The following is a 15,134-nucleotide window of genomic DNA, read 5'->3' as shown; positions in this document are numbered from 1 at the left end:
TGACAGTTAATATCATATAAACATTTAATCTCTGTACAGGAATCAATATTTTCTAGCACTGATATAAAAATACCTTTGCTGCACCATGATCAATTCACACCCATACATACAGTAGGTAGTAAAATAACTTCATAAAAGAACATCATATGTGTGTTTTGAATGTTGTATAAAACAATATGAGCGTGCAAACATGACATCTATTAGATATTAAAAACAAAGTGTCACTCATACAAAAACACGTACAGTTTGTGGTACATTACATTGGCATATCTTTTATAATATTCTCTACAAAAAAATATGTGATAGTCTTTTTTTATTTCTTCTTTTAAATATCAATAATAACTGTGTGAAAAACTGAAATAGCTTCCGTGTCTGAAGTAATCCCGTAGACCTGTGAGCAGAAGGAGACAGATAAGTCTTTGGAGTGAATCGTTTTTTTCTCATATTTGGCTTCATGTGTAAAAATCAAGTAAGATGACCTGCGGGTACAATATTGAGTCTGTACATTACACAGTATAGGTTGATTTAAAAAAGGCTTTTGATACAGTACGTGTCCCTTTAGCCAGCGGTTCATGTCACAGAGTCCAGAGGCGTGTTTCACACAGTGTTAGAATGTGCAGCAGATGTCCATCCAACTATTTTGAGTCTTAACAATGTTGGAATACGTGGTGCAACAGGCAGCATTTGGAAAGTCATTGATCTTGGCTTCATATAGTTTGTAGTGAAGTATCACTTTTTATCAGCCTGGCAGTCTCTATTTCCTATACATTCAATCCGGCCGGTTGGTCTCTGAAACAGGAAGTTCTCTCAAAGAGGATCAGCAACTCTTCCCCTGCTTTCAATTCAGACTCTCTGCGCAGAAGCAAGGGTCTTGCTTTGTATGACATCTTTAGATAATCGTTTCAAGAGCTTAGCGGAGAGCCATAGGTCATGGGCTGGTAAAGTGAGACAACGTGAGATATTTCTGATTGGTTGACCTGAGCCGGAGTCCCAGCAGCGTGACGGAGCCTCCCTGGCTGCTGAGGTGGAGGTCAGGACGTCCCACAGAGGGCTGCAACTAAAGATGGCTGTGCACTGGAGCGCGGACACACAGGACGGAGGGAAAATAGATCGTCACACAGAGGAGAATGGAAAGTGCCAGACAACAAAGTGTCTTCAAGGTCTATTTGAATATTAGCTACATTATGTTCAATTTAACTGTCATATGAATCTGTTATTTGTTTTAAACAAATAACTTAAATAAACAAAAACAAACATGACAAAAGGAAATAATTTAGATTTACACTATTTACCTGTCAAACTTCAGCCAATGGCAGTGAAGGTTTTCACTCAGAAGATGGAGTTATCCTACAGTGAGACTGACAAAGAAATAAAAACACAAACTAATGGTACGCAGTAACAATATTTAGTTTAGGAAACAGGGGTGTCTAATATATATACTTACTGGTTGACCTTTGCCATCCTTACGTTTGCAGTGAGTCTGTTCTGACCGACGTGCTGTACAGGGCGTGGACAAAGTTTGAAGTGAGAGCTTCAGAGCCCAGTGTTTGGACACTTATATTCACTGGGACACTCAGGTTGACGTTCTCTAGAATACACTAGAAAAAGGAAACAAAGTATGTAATACATTAGAGTGATTAGTTTTCTTTTTTTAGTGATAAGTGCTTTTAGGAGATAGATACCTTGGTGCACGCTGAGCTCATGACCGATTTGTGGAAGTCTCCATCAACAAACACCTGAGAGGTGACAGGAAAGAGTAAGTACAAAAACTAATAAATACTGAAGTCCATGTAGTTTGTTGTGCCTACCCTGTAACCGTACACAAATGCACCGTTACTGCAGCCCAGCTCGTCCAGTGGCGGCCTCTCCCAGCCAATCAGGAGGCTGCTTTGTCCGACTGTTCTGATGACCTCAACAGAGCGAACCTCGGCTGGAGCTTCTGCAGGGCATCGGATAAAGTAAGGTAAAACACACTGTCCTAATTTACTTGCATCTACATGCTTGGAATGCTGTGAACAGGAGGCCATTGTCCATTTCTCTCTTCGTTAAATGGCTGATTTCACATCTGACTTTTACCTTAAAACTAATTATACTACAATAAGGTTATATACACGTAACGGGACTCAAAACACAAACAATTTATCACCATGTCTTTCAATGTGTTACTGCTTGGGAGTGATAAATGAACACTGATGGAGTAGCCTTCAGGCTTTTCAAATTGGTTACATCATGGTCAACCTCATGGTTTTGTTCAAATACACCCTATCTGGCAGAGAGCCTGCAGGCTAACTTCCCCTGTGTGTGCAATAAACTGCAAGAATTTGTGCTGGAATTTCATATATTATTTCCAATAAAAGAGACAGTAATAGGAAATGGTCCATATCTAGGCTCAGTATAATCCCACTGCGGCACTATAAAAGCACATTTCCTGCCACCTTAAATGGCAGTATTATGCACCAAAGCTACAACATGTGTTTATGAAACGTTTCAGCAAATGCTTTTTGATTTTCAAATCAATTTCACCTTATATGAAAACAAGATTTTATTCCACCAGGACTAGTGTTTTTCCTTTGTGTAATTCATGTCAAATATTGTGTCTCACCAGGTTTAGGTCTTGCTGTCTTGGTCTTTTCCAAAGCAGTGGTGGACTTTCTGGCAGACTTGGACCTCTCAGCAGAGCAATGAGCAGGTGGAGTGCAGGGTGCAGCAAATATAAGTCCATGATATGCAGGGGTCGCACCATCCGTTTCACAAGGCATGTGGAAATGGTTTTCCTCAGGTGCAGTTGGTCTTCTCGGGGCAGTTGTGTCTGAGACAGTGTTTTTTGGATTAGTCTCAGAACATATGAAGACATCAGAGTCAATGGTACAAGTCCTCGGAGTTAAGGGAGTAGGAGCTGTTTGCTTCGCATCAGATTTGTCTGGGATGGCAGTGATTTTCTTTGGGGATGTTGTTACATTAGTGCCACTGCTTGAAGTGGGTTTGGCTTTGCAAGCTGCCACAGTGTCGAAAGGAGAGCTAGAAAGTGCAGGCTTTGTGGTTTTAGACGTGTCTGCTTTAAAGTGATGGTATGTAAACAAGTTCGGACTGAAGCTAACATGAGCAGATCTTGAGGTGACTGCATTAAAGAGTGTGTTAGACGTATTTGTGGACCTCACTACTGGAGTGTGCTTAGCTTGGCTCACAGCAGCAGCAGCAGCAGCAGTCAGCAGAGAGTTGGTATTTTGATCATTCAAACTGAGGCTCTGCTTCTTTGTGAGAGAGGCTGGTCTCAGGTCTGCTGGAGCTGAAAACGAGAGACATTTCCTGGGCTGATGTCGTCTTCCTCTGCCCTCTGGATCCTTGGAACGGAGAGAGTAAAATGTATTGTACGTACCCTAACATTTCAGATTTGGGTTGGAGGCCTAGTAGAATTTCACATACAAGGAATTTGTTTTGGTATTTTGGAGTAGTAAACTTAAAATACACATGGTAAGATAAATGTTAATAACAAAATAAAAACAAGCACTGTAAAAAGAAAGAACATAAATGTAGTAAAAAAAAAGGAAACATACAAATGAATGATATTAATATGAAAAAATATGTACAATATGTACAATGTCTGTTTTGTATAATGTCTAAAAATGCACAATAAAACCCAATCAACTTTTTTAAACACTACCCACATGTCTGATGCTGAAAAAGCTTCTTTGTACCTGATAACTGCTCATGAGCGTCCTCTGCAGCTGCTCATGGAGGTTGATGATCTTCTCAGGACTACTCAGCCTCCTGCTGGGACTGACACGCTCCCTGGAGGGGAGAGGAGAGGGACTCAGAGAAGATGTGGTCCCAGGGATGGGATCTGGAGAGGACTTCCCTTTCATGTTTTGGTGATGACATTTCTCTGGTCGACTGGCAGAGGGAGAGAGCTGTGGTGGAATTAAGAAAAGGCATAGTAGTCTATTGAATTGACTCTCTAACAGACATGTGATTGTACAAACAACAGCAATATGTGTCACTTAACTTGGATAACTTGTAAAGATGCTTTTAAGGAAAAATGATGCTGTTGCCGAGATTGTAGCAGCTTTGTTAAAATGTGCATTAAAGCATGTGTGCTCATTACCAAGGGGAATGAGCACAGCCAGGTATATCTCCCTGTTTTACGGGCCTCTGATCACCATTTGAAGATGCACTTTCAAAATTGTAAACTTATCCGAAAGTGAATGAGAGCATTTCTCATAAACACAGCTGCAAATAATATCTTTGCTTGAAGGGTTTTTTTTTTCTCCTGAAAATATTAAAGATGTTGGAAGTGCTTGTATTGATTTTTTAACAATCTGCCATTGTGACAGCATGAAACAACAGACCATTAAATGTTTTTCTGTAATAGTTACAATTAATTCAGGCATGGCTGCACGTAATGAAGACTTGATGAGCCGGGAACTGCCGGCTTATCTGTCTATTTATGAGGATGGTTTCACAAAACATGCAGTAACAGTTTATTGCTGGTAAAATGCAACACTTAACAGACCATTAAGCCAGAGTCATTTCAGAAAGAAAAGCGTGTTTATAAATATACATACATTACACATAAATACATTATTTGTAGTATCTTACCGGTGCTGGATTGAATTTCAAGCTCTCTTTCAGTTCTGGAACAACAAGGGATGGCGTCGCTTGGAGACGCTCGTGCAGTGTGGCTGTCGGTGCAGGAGTGACTTCACGAATGCAGTCAGCGACAGCTGTGACCAAAGTTGACTGTTTTTCACTTTTTAGTTCTCTACATTTCACTCCAGATTCAGGTATGAGTTCATTTTGGTAAAGCTGATTCACAAGTAGTGGTATAGAAGAGCAGCTCTGATCTTCCGTGAGTCCACTGGTGTAGTCTTGGAATCTGGAAATGAATCCTGGTGTAAACCCAGCGCTGTGATCTCGTGTCTTTACGGTGCTCCCTGGTGTGAATGCTGCAGTGTAGTTGTGCAGAGCGGCGTCACTGAGCAGACGCTCCACCTGCAGCGTTAGAGTTGAGTCTGCACAGCCTCTTCGATGCATGTCCTTCATCATCTGAACCAACAGGCTGTTCCTCTCCTGACACTTCACCACCAGGCAGGACAGCTTGGCCTGGTATTGGACGAAACACCTGACGATCAAACTCAACTACAACGAAAATCATCTTACTGAATCTAATAAAGAGATTATAAATTGCCCATGAATATACCTGGTTCAGTGCCACTGAAGTCAGTCGTCTTTTGGTAGTTTTTGAGCAATGGCTAGATGGAATAAAACACTTTTTCCCAAAATATGTGATATTGATAATATATGTATGTTATTAGAATATATGAGATTATAATTAATCACTAAAGTTCTCTTAGATGTGTTTTACTAAACGGTTTTGAAAGTATCCTTTTGTTGTGATTGTATGTGTGTTGCAGATACATAGCAAAGAGTAAATGCATTTTTGTTACATCAGATAATGCAGATCTAAAAAAACTAAAATAAACAGTTTAGAACAGTCCTACAGAATTATTGTAACATGTCAATAGGAATAAAAAGGTATTTTCCTCACCCTTAAAGGAGCTACTTCCAGATCCGTATGGCTCCTCTTTTTCAAGAGTTCATCATACTACAGCACAAATACAATAAAAAAAATACACATGCAATGTATACTGTTAACACCCAGACAGGAAAGTAGAAACACATGACAAACAACAAACTGCTTTGACTTTAACGGAGATAAGAGCTGACTGGTTACTTACTTTAGCTCTGATGTCGTTGTAGCGCGTCCTGAGTGAGACGAGAGCCGTGCTCAGATCATCCTTGCTGCCCTGCCCTCGCTTCAGAGCGATATACTCAGAGTTCAGCTCCTCTAGAGCCACTGTCTGCGAGGTTTGACACACACATCAATACATGTTTACACACACACACACACACACACAGGAACATATCTGAGATGAGAACTTATTGAATTTAAAGATCTTCTTTAAGTTTGACTTTTTTATTTGCAGATCAAGAATCAAATAGTTGAGATCAAACAGTTCAATGTATAGGCCCTTGGAGATTGATCATAGTGCATATTAAAAATGTGATACTTGATAAATATGATATGATACATCTCAGTGAGTTGATTTTAGCTATGCATCAGGAAAGATTGATGCAAACAATGTATTACTCGTACTGGTGTGTTTATTTGGAGAGACTCCTCCTTCAAAAGGGCAGAAGTTAGTGATCTCCATTTAAAACATGTGGGGAGTTATTGTAAGCAAGTCTGTCCTGTGTTTGTAAGTACTATAAGGAGTGTGCTACAGCAATAAAAAAGAAAGAAACCCTGTTTACCTTCGCTTTGAGCTGAGCTGTGAGGATGTTGTGTCGCTCCTCAACGTGTGTCTTTAGTGACAGAGCATCAGTCCTCTCCCTGAGCAGGCCTGTCACTTTGCTCTGCAGCTGCTTCACCTGAGACACATAAACAGCGATTAGGTCTAACACATAAATAAGAGACAGACACAGATAGCAAATAAACATCGTTTGGGTGTACACATGGAGTGTAAAGTAGGGAAACAAAACATCACTGAGTCCAACTGATATTGGCATATTTAGAGCTTATGTTGAGTTTTTCCTTATCCTTCAGTATTTTTATCATTCATTTTGGTTAAATACCTGTGTTGTGAGGTTGTCATTTTCCTCTCTGGTTTCTTCCATCCGATTGGCTACAACAGTCATCCTCACCACCTTGTCAGCTGCCTTCCTCTCCGCCTCCTCCCTCCTGGATTCTGATTGACACAACTCCCTCTGCAGCCTCTTGTTCTGAGCATGACGCAAACATACACACAATAAGTTAGTCAAATCCGCAATGATACACCATGCACTGTAAATATAGAAAAGGCAGAAAATGATAGAAAGAAACAAAAAACACTTTCCCCACAAATCCAAATCCGTGAAGTGAGTGAAAACATTTTTTATTATGAAGGGCAGACTATCCATTTGTATTTTGTTTTTTTTAGAAAGGGGCAGGTCATATAAGATTTTATTCTTCTCCCTGCTCCTTTTCGCTCAATGGTGTGTTTATAGAGGCATGTTTTGTTTGCAATTATTGTACATTTGGTTATGCGTACCATGAGCGGGACACATAAAAATGAAATGAAATCCAAACTATGAACAATATCATAAATATTTTGAAGTTTGGGTTTGAACAACGCAACTGAAGTGCTGCTGAGTTCTCACCTTAATGTAGTCAAACCTGAGTTCGGATTTTATTTTAACTAAATATTTAATTTTTCTTAATCAATGGCAAGTTTAAAAATGAATATTATCTTTCATCACAAAAATGTGTAAATATATTAATGTTAATGTGTAAACTCACATCTACACGGCTCTGGTCCAGTTCCTCATGAGACGTCTCCAGTTCTGCTCCCAACGCTTCAAGCTCCCTCCTCAGATCACTTTGCTCCTGTTTTCAATCAAAATAAAGCTGCATCAGTAATCCAACATAGTGATACACAAGCAGACATGTTACTCGAGGATATTCCTATTGACACTTATATCACGCACAAAGGTAATAAGCCCACCACTTACCTCTTCAGTGTTTCCTCTGTGGTCCCGAGTCAGACATCTCTGTGTATCTCCTGTTTCAGTCTCAGTCGTCAGGGGCTGCTTCTGATTCCTCCTCTCTGTTTGTGTTGGGCTGGGCAGAGCAGCTTTGAGGCGGTCTCTTTCCTCTCTTAGGCCCTGAAGTAAAAGCTTCATCTTCTTTTCTTCCTGTTTTAAACAGCTGATTGAATGCTTAATTCTTTCTTCATCTTCTCTCAAAGTGATAGCTGATTTTATTACTTCTTCTTGTGAAGTGGAAGATGATCGTTCCTCGTCTCTCTGTTTCTTCAGACACTTAAGAGAATCAGTGAGTTCATCCCTCTCTTGTTTGAAATGAAGCACCGCCTGGCTCAACTGCTCACTCTCTGTCTGTACACTTTGTAGTGACTGCATGATTTGATCTCTTTGTTCTTTTCCATGTGAGAGAGATTCTAACAGTTTCTCTTTTTCTATTTCGAGGCCAGATAAAGACTCTTTCTCCTCTTTCAGGCCACTCGTAGACCTTATAAGCTGGTCCCTCTCATCCTTGAACCCACAGACTGTCCTCGTGAGCTGCTCTCTCTCTTGTTTCAGACCAGCCACAGATTTAGAGATGCCGTCTTTCTCCTCCTTCAGTCCCCAAACTGTCCGAGTTAACTGCTGTTTCACTTCCGTCTGTGTTTGGACGGACAGACTTACTTCTCTCTGATGCGCCCTGAGAGTATTCAGGCTGCCTGACAGTTCTTCTTCTTCTGTTTTGAGGCTCTGGACAGTCTTGGTCAGCTGGGACACTTTATCAGTCAGTGTACTAACATGCAGACTGCTTAGCAGATCATCTTGATTATTATGCTGAGAACTGGCTGCTGTAACTACAGTCAAATCTTCTGCTTGTTGACTGGACTCAAGCCGCGGTTCATCCCCTTTTAGCATGCTCTCCACCAAACTGTCAACACATTCTTCGAGGTTCTTCTGTTGAAAACGTCCTGATGTTGCAGCTGAGAATTCACTTTGCAGTTTGTTGCCAATCTGTGACTCCTCCATACGTTGTTCACTCTCCACTAACCTTTGCTGCAGCTCCATGATGCTATTCAGATCGTCCTCAGTCTTCTTGGTGAGTTCTGTAATCAAACACTCTTGTTCCTGGCTCTCCTGCTTCAGCGTGACTCTGTCTGCCTCTAGCTCCGAGATATGCTGCCTCAGATGTGTTCGCTCCCTCTTGATCTCCTCTTCTCTGAGCTCATTGTGAGCCAGAAGCTCCTGAATCCGTTCTGCCAAGGCCCGGTTCTCCTGGTTCAGGGCCAAGACAAGTTCATCCTCACCTCCATCACTGGGTGGTAGTGTGCTAACCTGAGTAAACAAAATGGTAGAATTCATGATAAACTGAAAAAGATTGTGATGGAAAATTGTTAAACTTGGGAATACTGACACCCCTGTGACATACCTCTCCTTTTGAAGACCCCTGCTGCGCATCTGCTTCTTGTTTCTCAGAGTCTTTCTTGAGTTGTAATTTCATTCGAGTGTTCTCCTGATCCATCATCCGCAGCTGCTCCTGTGTTTTCCCCAGGGTGACCTCCAGGCGGTCACATTGATCTTGAAGTGCTTTGAGATCATCCCCTAACCCCAGGCTCCTGTAGGCTTCCATCAGGGCCTCAGATTCCTCACTGGGGCTTTCCTCCATGTTTAGGATCCCTCTGGAGCACCAGGTCCCCAGTTTCAACTCATCTAGTTTCTCTGTAGTCAAGGAGAGTGACTGGGGACTGGTGTTGTTTTTTTTAAAGGTTTTAGGCGGATTTTCTGATTTGGCAGATGAAGAGTGATCCTCTGTGTTGTCCTGTAGGCTCTCTGCTGCCACCAGCTGGTGAACAGGTGGAACTACAGAGGAATAAGGCAGACCTGTTCCCTCATCCGACGTTAGATGTACCTACACAGAGATAACAGTTGTGGGACAAAATGTGTGAATCCTGTGAAAATGAAAATTACAAAACACTGAATAATATAACATAATCCCACAACTGTTATCTCTATAGTAGCTATAGTGACAGATTTATATTTAGACACACCTTGAAGCATTGACAACACATTATGTAACATCCTAATCCTATCGCTATAGAGCTTTGCCTTTTCAGGAGATTTCATCCTTTTTATGCTGTAATACCTTCTTTTGGAATAACAAGAAGGTATTAACAACATTAAGCCAATAATAAAACCGAATTGAATATTTGTTCACCCTTTAAATATGTTTACCAACACTTTATGATCTGTCTAATGTGAAAAACTAGTTTAAATTAATCCCAGAAACAACTTACTTTATTAAATCAACTAATAGTCCTCTTTAATCTCTCAGGAACTTGATAAATACTTATTGTCTGAAGTATTTTCTCAAGAAACCATAAATGTATGTACAGTGGGGCAAAAAAGTATTTAGTCAGCCACCAATTGTGCAAGTTCTCCCACTTAAAAAGATGAGAGAGGCCTGTAATTTTCATCCTAGGTACACTTCAACTATGAGAGACAGAGTGGGGGGAAAGAATCCAGGAAGTCACATTGTAGGATTTTTAATGAATTAATTGGTAAATTCCTCGGTAAAATAAGTATTTGGTCACCTACAAACAAAGAGATTTCTGGCTCTCACAGACCTGTAACTTCTTCTTTAAGAGCCTCCTCTGTCCTCCACTTGTTAACTGTATTAATGGCACTTGTTTGAACTCGTTATCAGTATAAAAGACACCTGTCCACAACCTCAAACAGTCACACTCCAAACTCCACTATGGCCAAGACCAAAGAGCTGTTTGCTAGAGAGCATTTCCAGAAGAGGATTGGGAGAATGTCATATGGTCAGATGAAACCAAAATAGAACTTTTTGGTAAAAACTCAACTAGACGTGTTTGGAGGAGAAAGAATGCTGAGTTGCATCCAAAGAACACCATACCTACTGTGAAACATGGGGGTGGAAACATCATGCTTGGAGGCTGTTTTTCTGCAAAGGGACCAGGACGACTGATCCCTGTAAAGGAAAGAATGAATGGGGCCATGAGATCGTGAGATTTTGAGTGACAACCTCCTTCTATCAGCAAGGGCATTGAAGATGAAACGTGGCTGGGTCTTTCAGCATGACAATGATCCACAACACACCGCCCGGGCAACGAATGAGTGGCTTCGTAAGAAGTATTTCAAGGTCCTGGAGTGGCCTAGCCAGTCTCCAGATCTCAACCCCATAGAAAATCTTTGAAGGGAGTTGAAAGTCTGTGTTGCCCAGCGACAGCCCCAAAACATCACTGCTCTAGAGGAGATCTGCATAGAGGAATGTGCCAAAATACCAGCAACAGTGTGTGAAAACCTTGTGAAGACTTACAGAAAACGTTTGACCTCTGTCATTGCCAACAAAGGGTATATAACAAAGTATTGAGATGAACTTTTGTTATTGACCAAATACTTATTTTCCACCATAATTTGCAAATAAATTCTTTAAAAATCAGACAATGTGATTTTCTGGATTTTTTTTTTCTCATTTTGTCTCTCATAGTGTACCTAGGATGAAAATTACAGGCCTCTCATCTTTTTAAGTGGGAGAACTTGCACAATTGGTGGCTGACTAAATACTTTTTTACCCCACTGTATGTAAGTGTATACATTCATGGCATTCAAAAACATAATAGAAATAAAATTGAAGCTGTTCAGTTCTTTTTGTAAATATCTGTGATTTTGATTAGATTCTTTTAAATGAAATGTGGAATGATTGTGTTAAGAAAACTAGATTTGGATATTATAATGGGTTCTGGTATTCATGGCTGTTTTGTTTGCGTTTACTTGTTTTTATATATTTTGTTAAGCTATCTTTCTGTTTATCTAAACAAAAAGTTAAGATACACAATATGTGGTTGTATGCTCAAACGGCAACTCAATGGTTGCTTATTAAAGTAAAAAAAACAAACTTAAAATCTAATCACACTGAACTTTACATTTTTGACCTTTTTAGAGGTAACTTTGTTGTGTTGTTGATCTGTTCTGACAGTGTTGATCTCCAAAAAATAAAGCTACATTTAATATAATATTGTGTTACGCACCTCTCCCATGGCAGTGCGAGAGACAGTGTTGGTCCCAGGACATGTGGCGGTGTGTTTTGCTGCATCTGTAAGACTCTGCTTGAGTCTCTGTTTCTCCTCCTTCAGCTCTCCAGCCTCCTCCATCAGGGAGCTTTCAGAAAGCTTCAGCTGTTGCTCCTCTGCCTTCATCTCCTCCACCTTGCACCCCAGGAAGTGGCTGTTCTCCTGGGACTCCTGAAGCTGCTCCATCAGTCTTCTCCGCTCTGTCATCCCATGCTCCTCTCTCTCCAGCAGCACCCTGAGGTCCTCCTGCAGGCTCAGGATGAAGCCTTGCAGCCTGGCTTCACTTGGAGTCTGCGTTGCGTCTTTGACTGGTCCCCCTTGTATGTCTTTCTCAGCTTCCCTTTCATTTCCCACACTGGACTGCCATTGCCTCCTCCTCTCCTCCTTTCCCTCTTCCTCTCCTTCCCCCTCTCCTCTCGTAGGAGGAAGCCTCTCCTGTTCTTCCCAGTGTGTCAGAGTCCCGGCAGTGATTCTGACTGCACTGATTTTTGTCAAACCAGTGGCTGCACTCACGGTCATGTCCAGCAGCTGCTTCTCTAAGGTGTAGATCCGGTTCTGTTGGCTCTGCTCTCGGTCCCGGGCCAGTCTGATCTTGTGCTGGAGTTGGGTTTTAAAGTTTTCAAAGTACTGAGACTGGCGACTCATCTCCTCCTCTTTGGCCTTCAGCTGCCGCTGACAGCGCTGCAGTCTGTCCCGCCAAACCTGCTCCCCTCGCTCCTTGTCCCGGGTCTGGGACATTGAGACATTAAGACAAGCACAGGGAGATTTTAAATACATAGATACCAAAGTCAAGTCTGAAAAAATAATTCCTCAGTTAACAGTTATTCAAAGCTACACTGCTGTCCTCTAAGAATATGAAATAGTGTGTGTGTTATTGTTGGCATTATCTGTAGTTAAAATGTGTGACTTTGTCTTTTTATTTGTATTGTGCATGATTGAACAAACCTGAAATAAATTAAGCTATCTATCTATAAAACGAACACAGTGTACTTCACTTAAAAGCAGATACACAATGAAAATGCATCATTCAAATTGCCTTAAATCTCAAAGATTTAAATAAAACATTTAAAATAATTAAGGAACATAAATTGTTATTTTCAAGCACTCACCATCATCCTGACCTCGTCCCTGAGCATGTGTAGCCTCTGGTCCAGCCTGTAAGAGTGCTGCATGCTGGGGGGTGGGGGGCAGAGGTTAGCTGACAGAGCTGTAGCAGCAGGCTCCTCTCTGACCTCTATCTCCCTGATCCCATCACCACATCACTGACAGGCTCACATTACATCCCATCAACTTCACACAAGGGTGCACGTACGCATACAAACTGGAAGGTTAAATAACTTTGATCTAGCTTTCTACTAACCCTCAAAGAGAAGAGTGAGAAGATAACATGTATATACAAAATGTCCTCCAACTAATGATTCCAGAGGAGATGTTAGCAGCCGTGTGCTCGCAGTGTGCAGAACAGTCAGGTGTGTTTGAAATGTGAGCTCACCTTGGACAAATGTGAGTATATAGTAGCAGGTGTGTGTGTGTGTGTGTGTGTGTGTGTGTGTGTGTGTGTGTGTGTGTGTGTGTGTGTGTGTGTGTGTGTGTGTGTGTGTGTGTGTGTGTGTGTGTGTGTGTGTGTGTGTGTGTGTGTGTGTGTGTGTGTGTGTGTGTGTGTGTGTGTGTGTGTGTGTGTGTGTGTGTGTGTGTGTGTGTGTGTGTGTGTGTGTGTGTGTGTGTGTGTGTGTGTGTGTGTGTGTGTGTGTGTGTGTGTGTGTGTGTGTGTGTGTGTGTGTGTGTGTGTGTGTGTGTGTGTGTGTGTGTGTGTGTCACTGGATCCCCTCTCCCCCAGTCTCTCACCTGTTCCTCGGGTAGCTGTCAAACTAGAGGGTCGAACCGTCACGCTGCTCCAGCTCAGATCCCATCGAGTCTGTTGCCATGGTTACTACACTTCTTTCGGTACCCGTCATGTCCGATAAGGTCACGTGATCCTCCACTGGTTAGCCTGCTGTGAGTTCAACCTGCAAAAGGAGCTGAAGGTGTCAGCTTCACTTTAATGTAAAACTAACACTTCCTTAAAAGTAGAAGTGTTGCACATCCTCCCTATGACTCTTGTTTGTATTTTCTTAACTACAGCCTCTCCATAAACACACAGCCATTGGCAAAGATAAAAGCAGACATAGGAAAATATACATAAGCATAAAGTCATGTATTATTCACCATTTCTACAGCTTGGTAGCAAGCTGTAGAAGGTGGTATTTCTCAGGTTACCCTGCCTCCTGATCCTGCCGTCTCCTCCTTCTCCTCAGATCACCTCTAATTCTCCAGTTCCCCCAGAACTCAAAGAGTAGGTTCTTACTCACATGACCGTATGCAAATTGAAACAGCTTTTGGTCTGTTGTGATAATCACATTATTTTCTACCATAGTATAAACTATTTTACACTAGAGATGGACTTCTTTGGGCTCGTGTTTTGCAGGATTGTCAACTGTTGGACTGTGGTGGTGTGAAATTATGAATGACTCACTTGATGGGCCTACTTTTATATTTACATATTTAATGAAATACTGTTAATATAAAAGCCGTTTTTTGCCATGTAAAATAAGTGTTAAAATGAGGAAAGTGGGAAATTGTTGCCATCAGGTCAAGAGCCTAGATTTGAATTAACTCTGAGAGAGTTCATACATTTGTTCATGGTGCGCCTGTCTTCTCTAGAAATAAGTTTTGGATTGTAATTTGTGAAAGAAAATGGTTATTGTTTTCTTAGCCGACTGTTGTAACCTAATAAGTAAGCTAGCAAGCAAGTGTAGCCAATGCATAACAAAACAGGCAAGACTACATAAGTCAATAAATAACCACTTCTCATTTTTGTAAAGAGAACAAAATCATGATCTTGCTGATTCTGTTTTTTAGTAATTTAAAAATAGTTAAACTCACACAAGGTTAAATATGAGCTGTTGTAGTATTACATGTACAGTACAAAGGATTGGAATATCAAAGGTAATACAATTATAATAACCTGTTTTTTGCACTCCACTGATTGCAGTTTCATCTTCTTAATGCAGCGACAATCTTCCAGTAACTTCAGCCTTCAGTGTGTAAACTTAGTTGCCTTAGAAACATCCCAGACATTGGACTTTGCCAGAATCCTCCAAATCCAGTTGGCACTCAGCTTGTCCCCCTCCCCTCCGCTCCCCTCGCTCGGCTCTGTGCTTTCACTCTCCTTGTCCCCCCTCCATCTTTCCTTTCTTTTAACCAACTGGGCATTCTTTCAACCGAGGCTGATTCTTTTCTCCCTTTAATAAATCCTCTGATTCAGAGTTTTCTCACGTTTGCTTCTCACAGAGGAGTTTTTATATTCCAGGTCCACGAACCATTATAGTAAATGTTATTTATAAATAAATCTGACTTCAAACCTTAAGTATATCTGGTTTCTTATTACATTTTAAAATATGTTTGCATTCCATGTAAGGGTAAAAAGTGCACATTTATCAAAAAGGC

At 41.1% G+C, this 15,134-nt stretch overlaps 1 protein-coding gene across 2 annotated transcripts; it reads right to left on the bottom strand.

Annotated features, from left to right (window-relative positions):
- LOC117454047 (trichohyalin-like) lies at positions 1–15,134 on the bottom strand. Of its 2 annotated transcripts, none has more exons than XM_034093113.2 (19): positions 14,653–15,134; positions 13,494–13,654; positions 12,758–12,821; positions 11,607–12,377; positions 8,984–9,463; positions 7,549–8,889; positions 7,337–7,423; positions 6,634–6,780; positions 6,313–6,429; positions 5,736–5,858; positions 5,546–5,602; positions 4,597–5,100; positions 3,696–3,908; positions 2,603–3,341; positions 1,809–1,939; positions 1,683–1,736; positions 1,445–1,598; positions 1,293–1,358; positions 1–1,074 (listed from the first exon to the last, which is right to left on the bottom strand). In XM_034093113.2, exons 3-17 carry the CDS (start codon positions 12,818–12,820, stop codon positions 1,464–1,466), a joined length of 4,962 nt encoding a protein of 1,653 aa, XP_033949004.1. In that variant the 5' UTR covers position 12,821; positions 13,494–13,654; positions 14,653–15,134; the 3' UTR covers positions 1–1,074; positions 1,293–1,358; positions 1,445–1,463. The 2 variants fall into 2 exon arrangements, with proteins under 2 accessions (XP_033949004.1, XP_033949003.1); XM_034093112.2 differs by having other exon boundaries at positions 1,468–1,598.

The sequence above is a fragment of the Pseudochaenichthys georgianus genome, chromosome 10 (assembly GCF_902827115.2).
Source record: "Pseudochaenichthys georgianus chromosome 10, fPseGeo1.2, whole genome shotgun sequence".
In the NCBI taxonomy this organism is placed as follows: Eukaryota; Metazoa; Chordata; class Actinopteri; order Perciformes; family Channichthyidae; genus Pseudochaenichthys; species Pseudochaenichthys georgianus.
Note: the sequence above shows the minus strand (reverse complement) of the source record. Positions and strands in the feature narration are given on the sequence as shown.

Excerpts from the sequence above, each read along its gene's own strand:
- LOC117454047 (XM_034093112.2), bottom strand. The coding sequence starts at position 12,820 with ATGCAGCACTCTTACAGGCTGGACCAGAGGCTACACATGCTCAGGGAC. Across the intron at positions 3,342-3,695 it reads CGCTCATGAGCAGTTATCAG|GATCCAGAGGGCAGAGGAAG; the intron begins GTACAAAGAAGC and ends CTCCGTTCCAAG. Across the intron at positions 1,599-1,682 it reads TGAGCTCAGCGTGCACCAAG|TGTATTCTAGAGAACGTCAA; the intron begins GTATCTATCTCC and ends TCCTTTTTCTAG.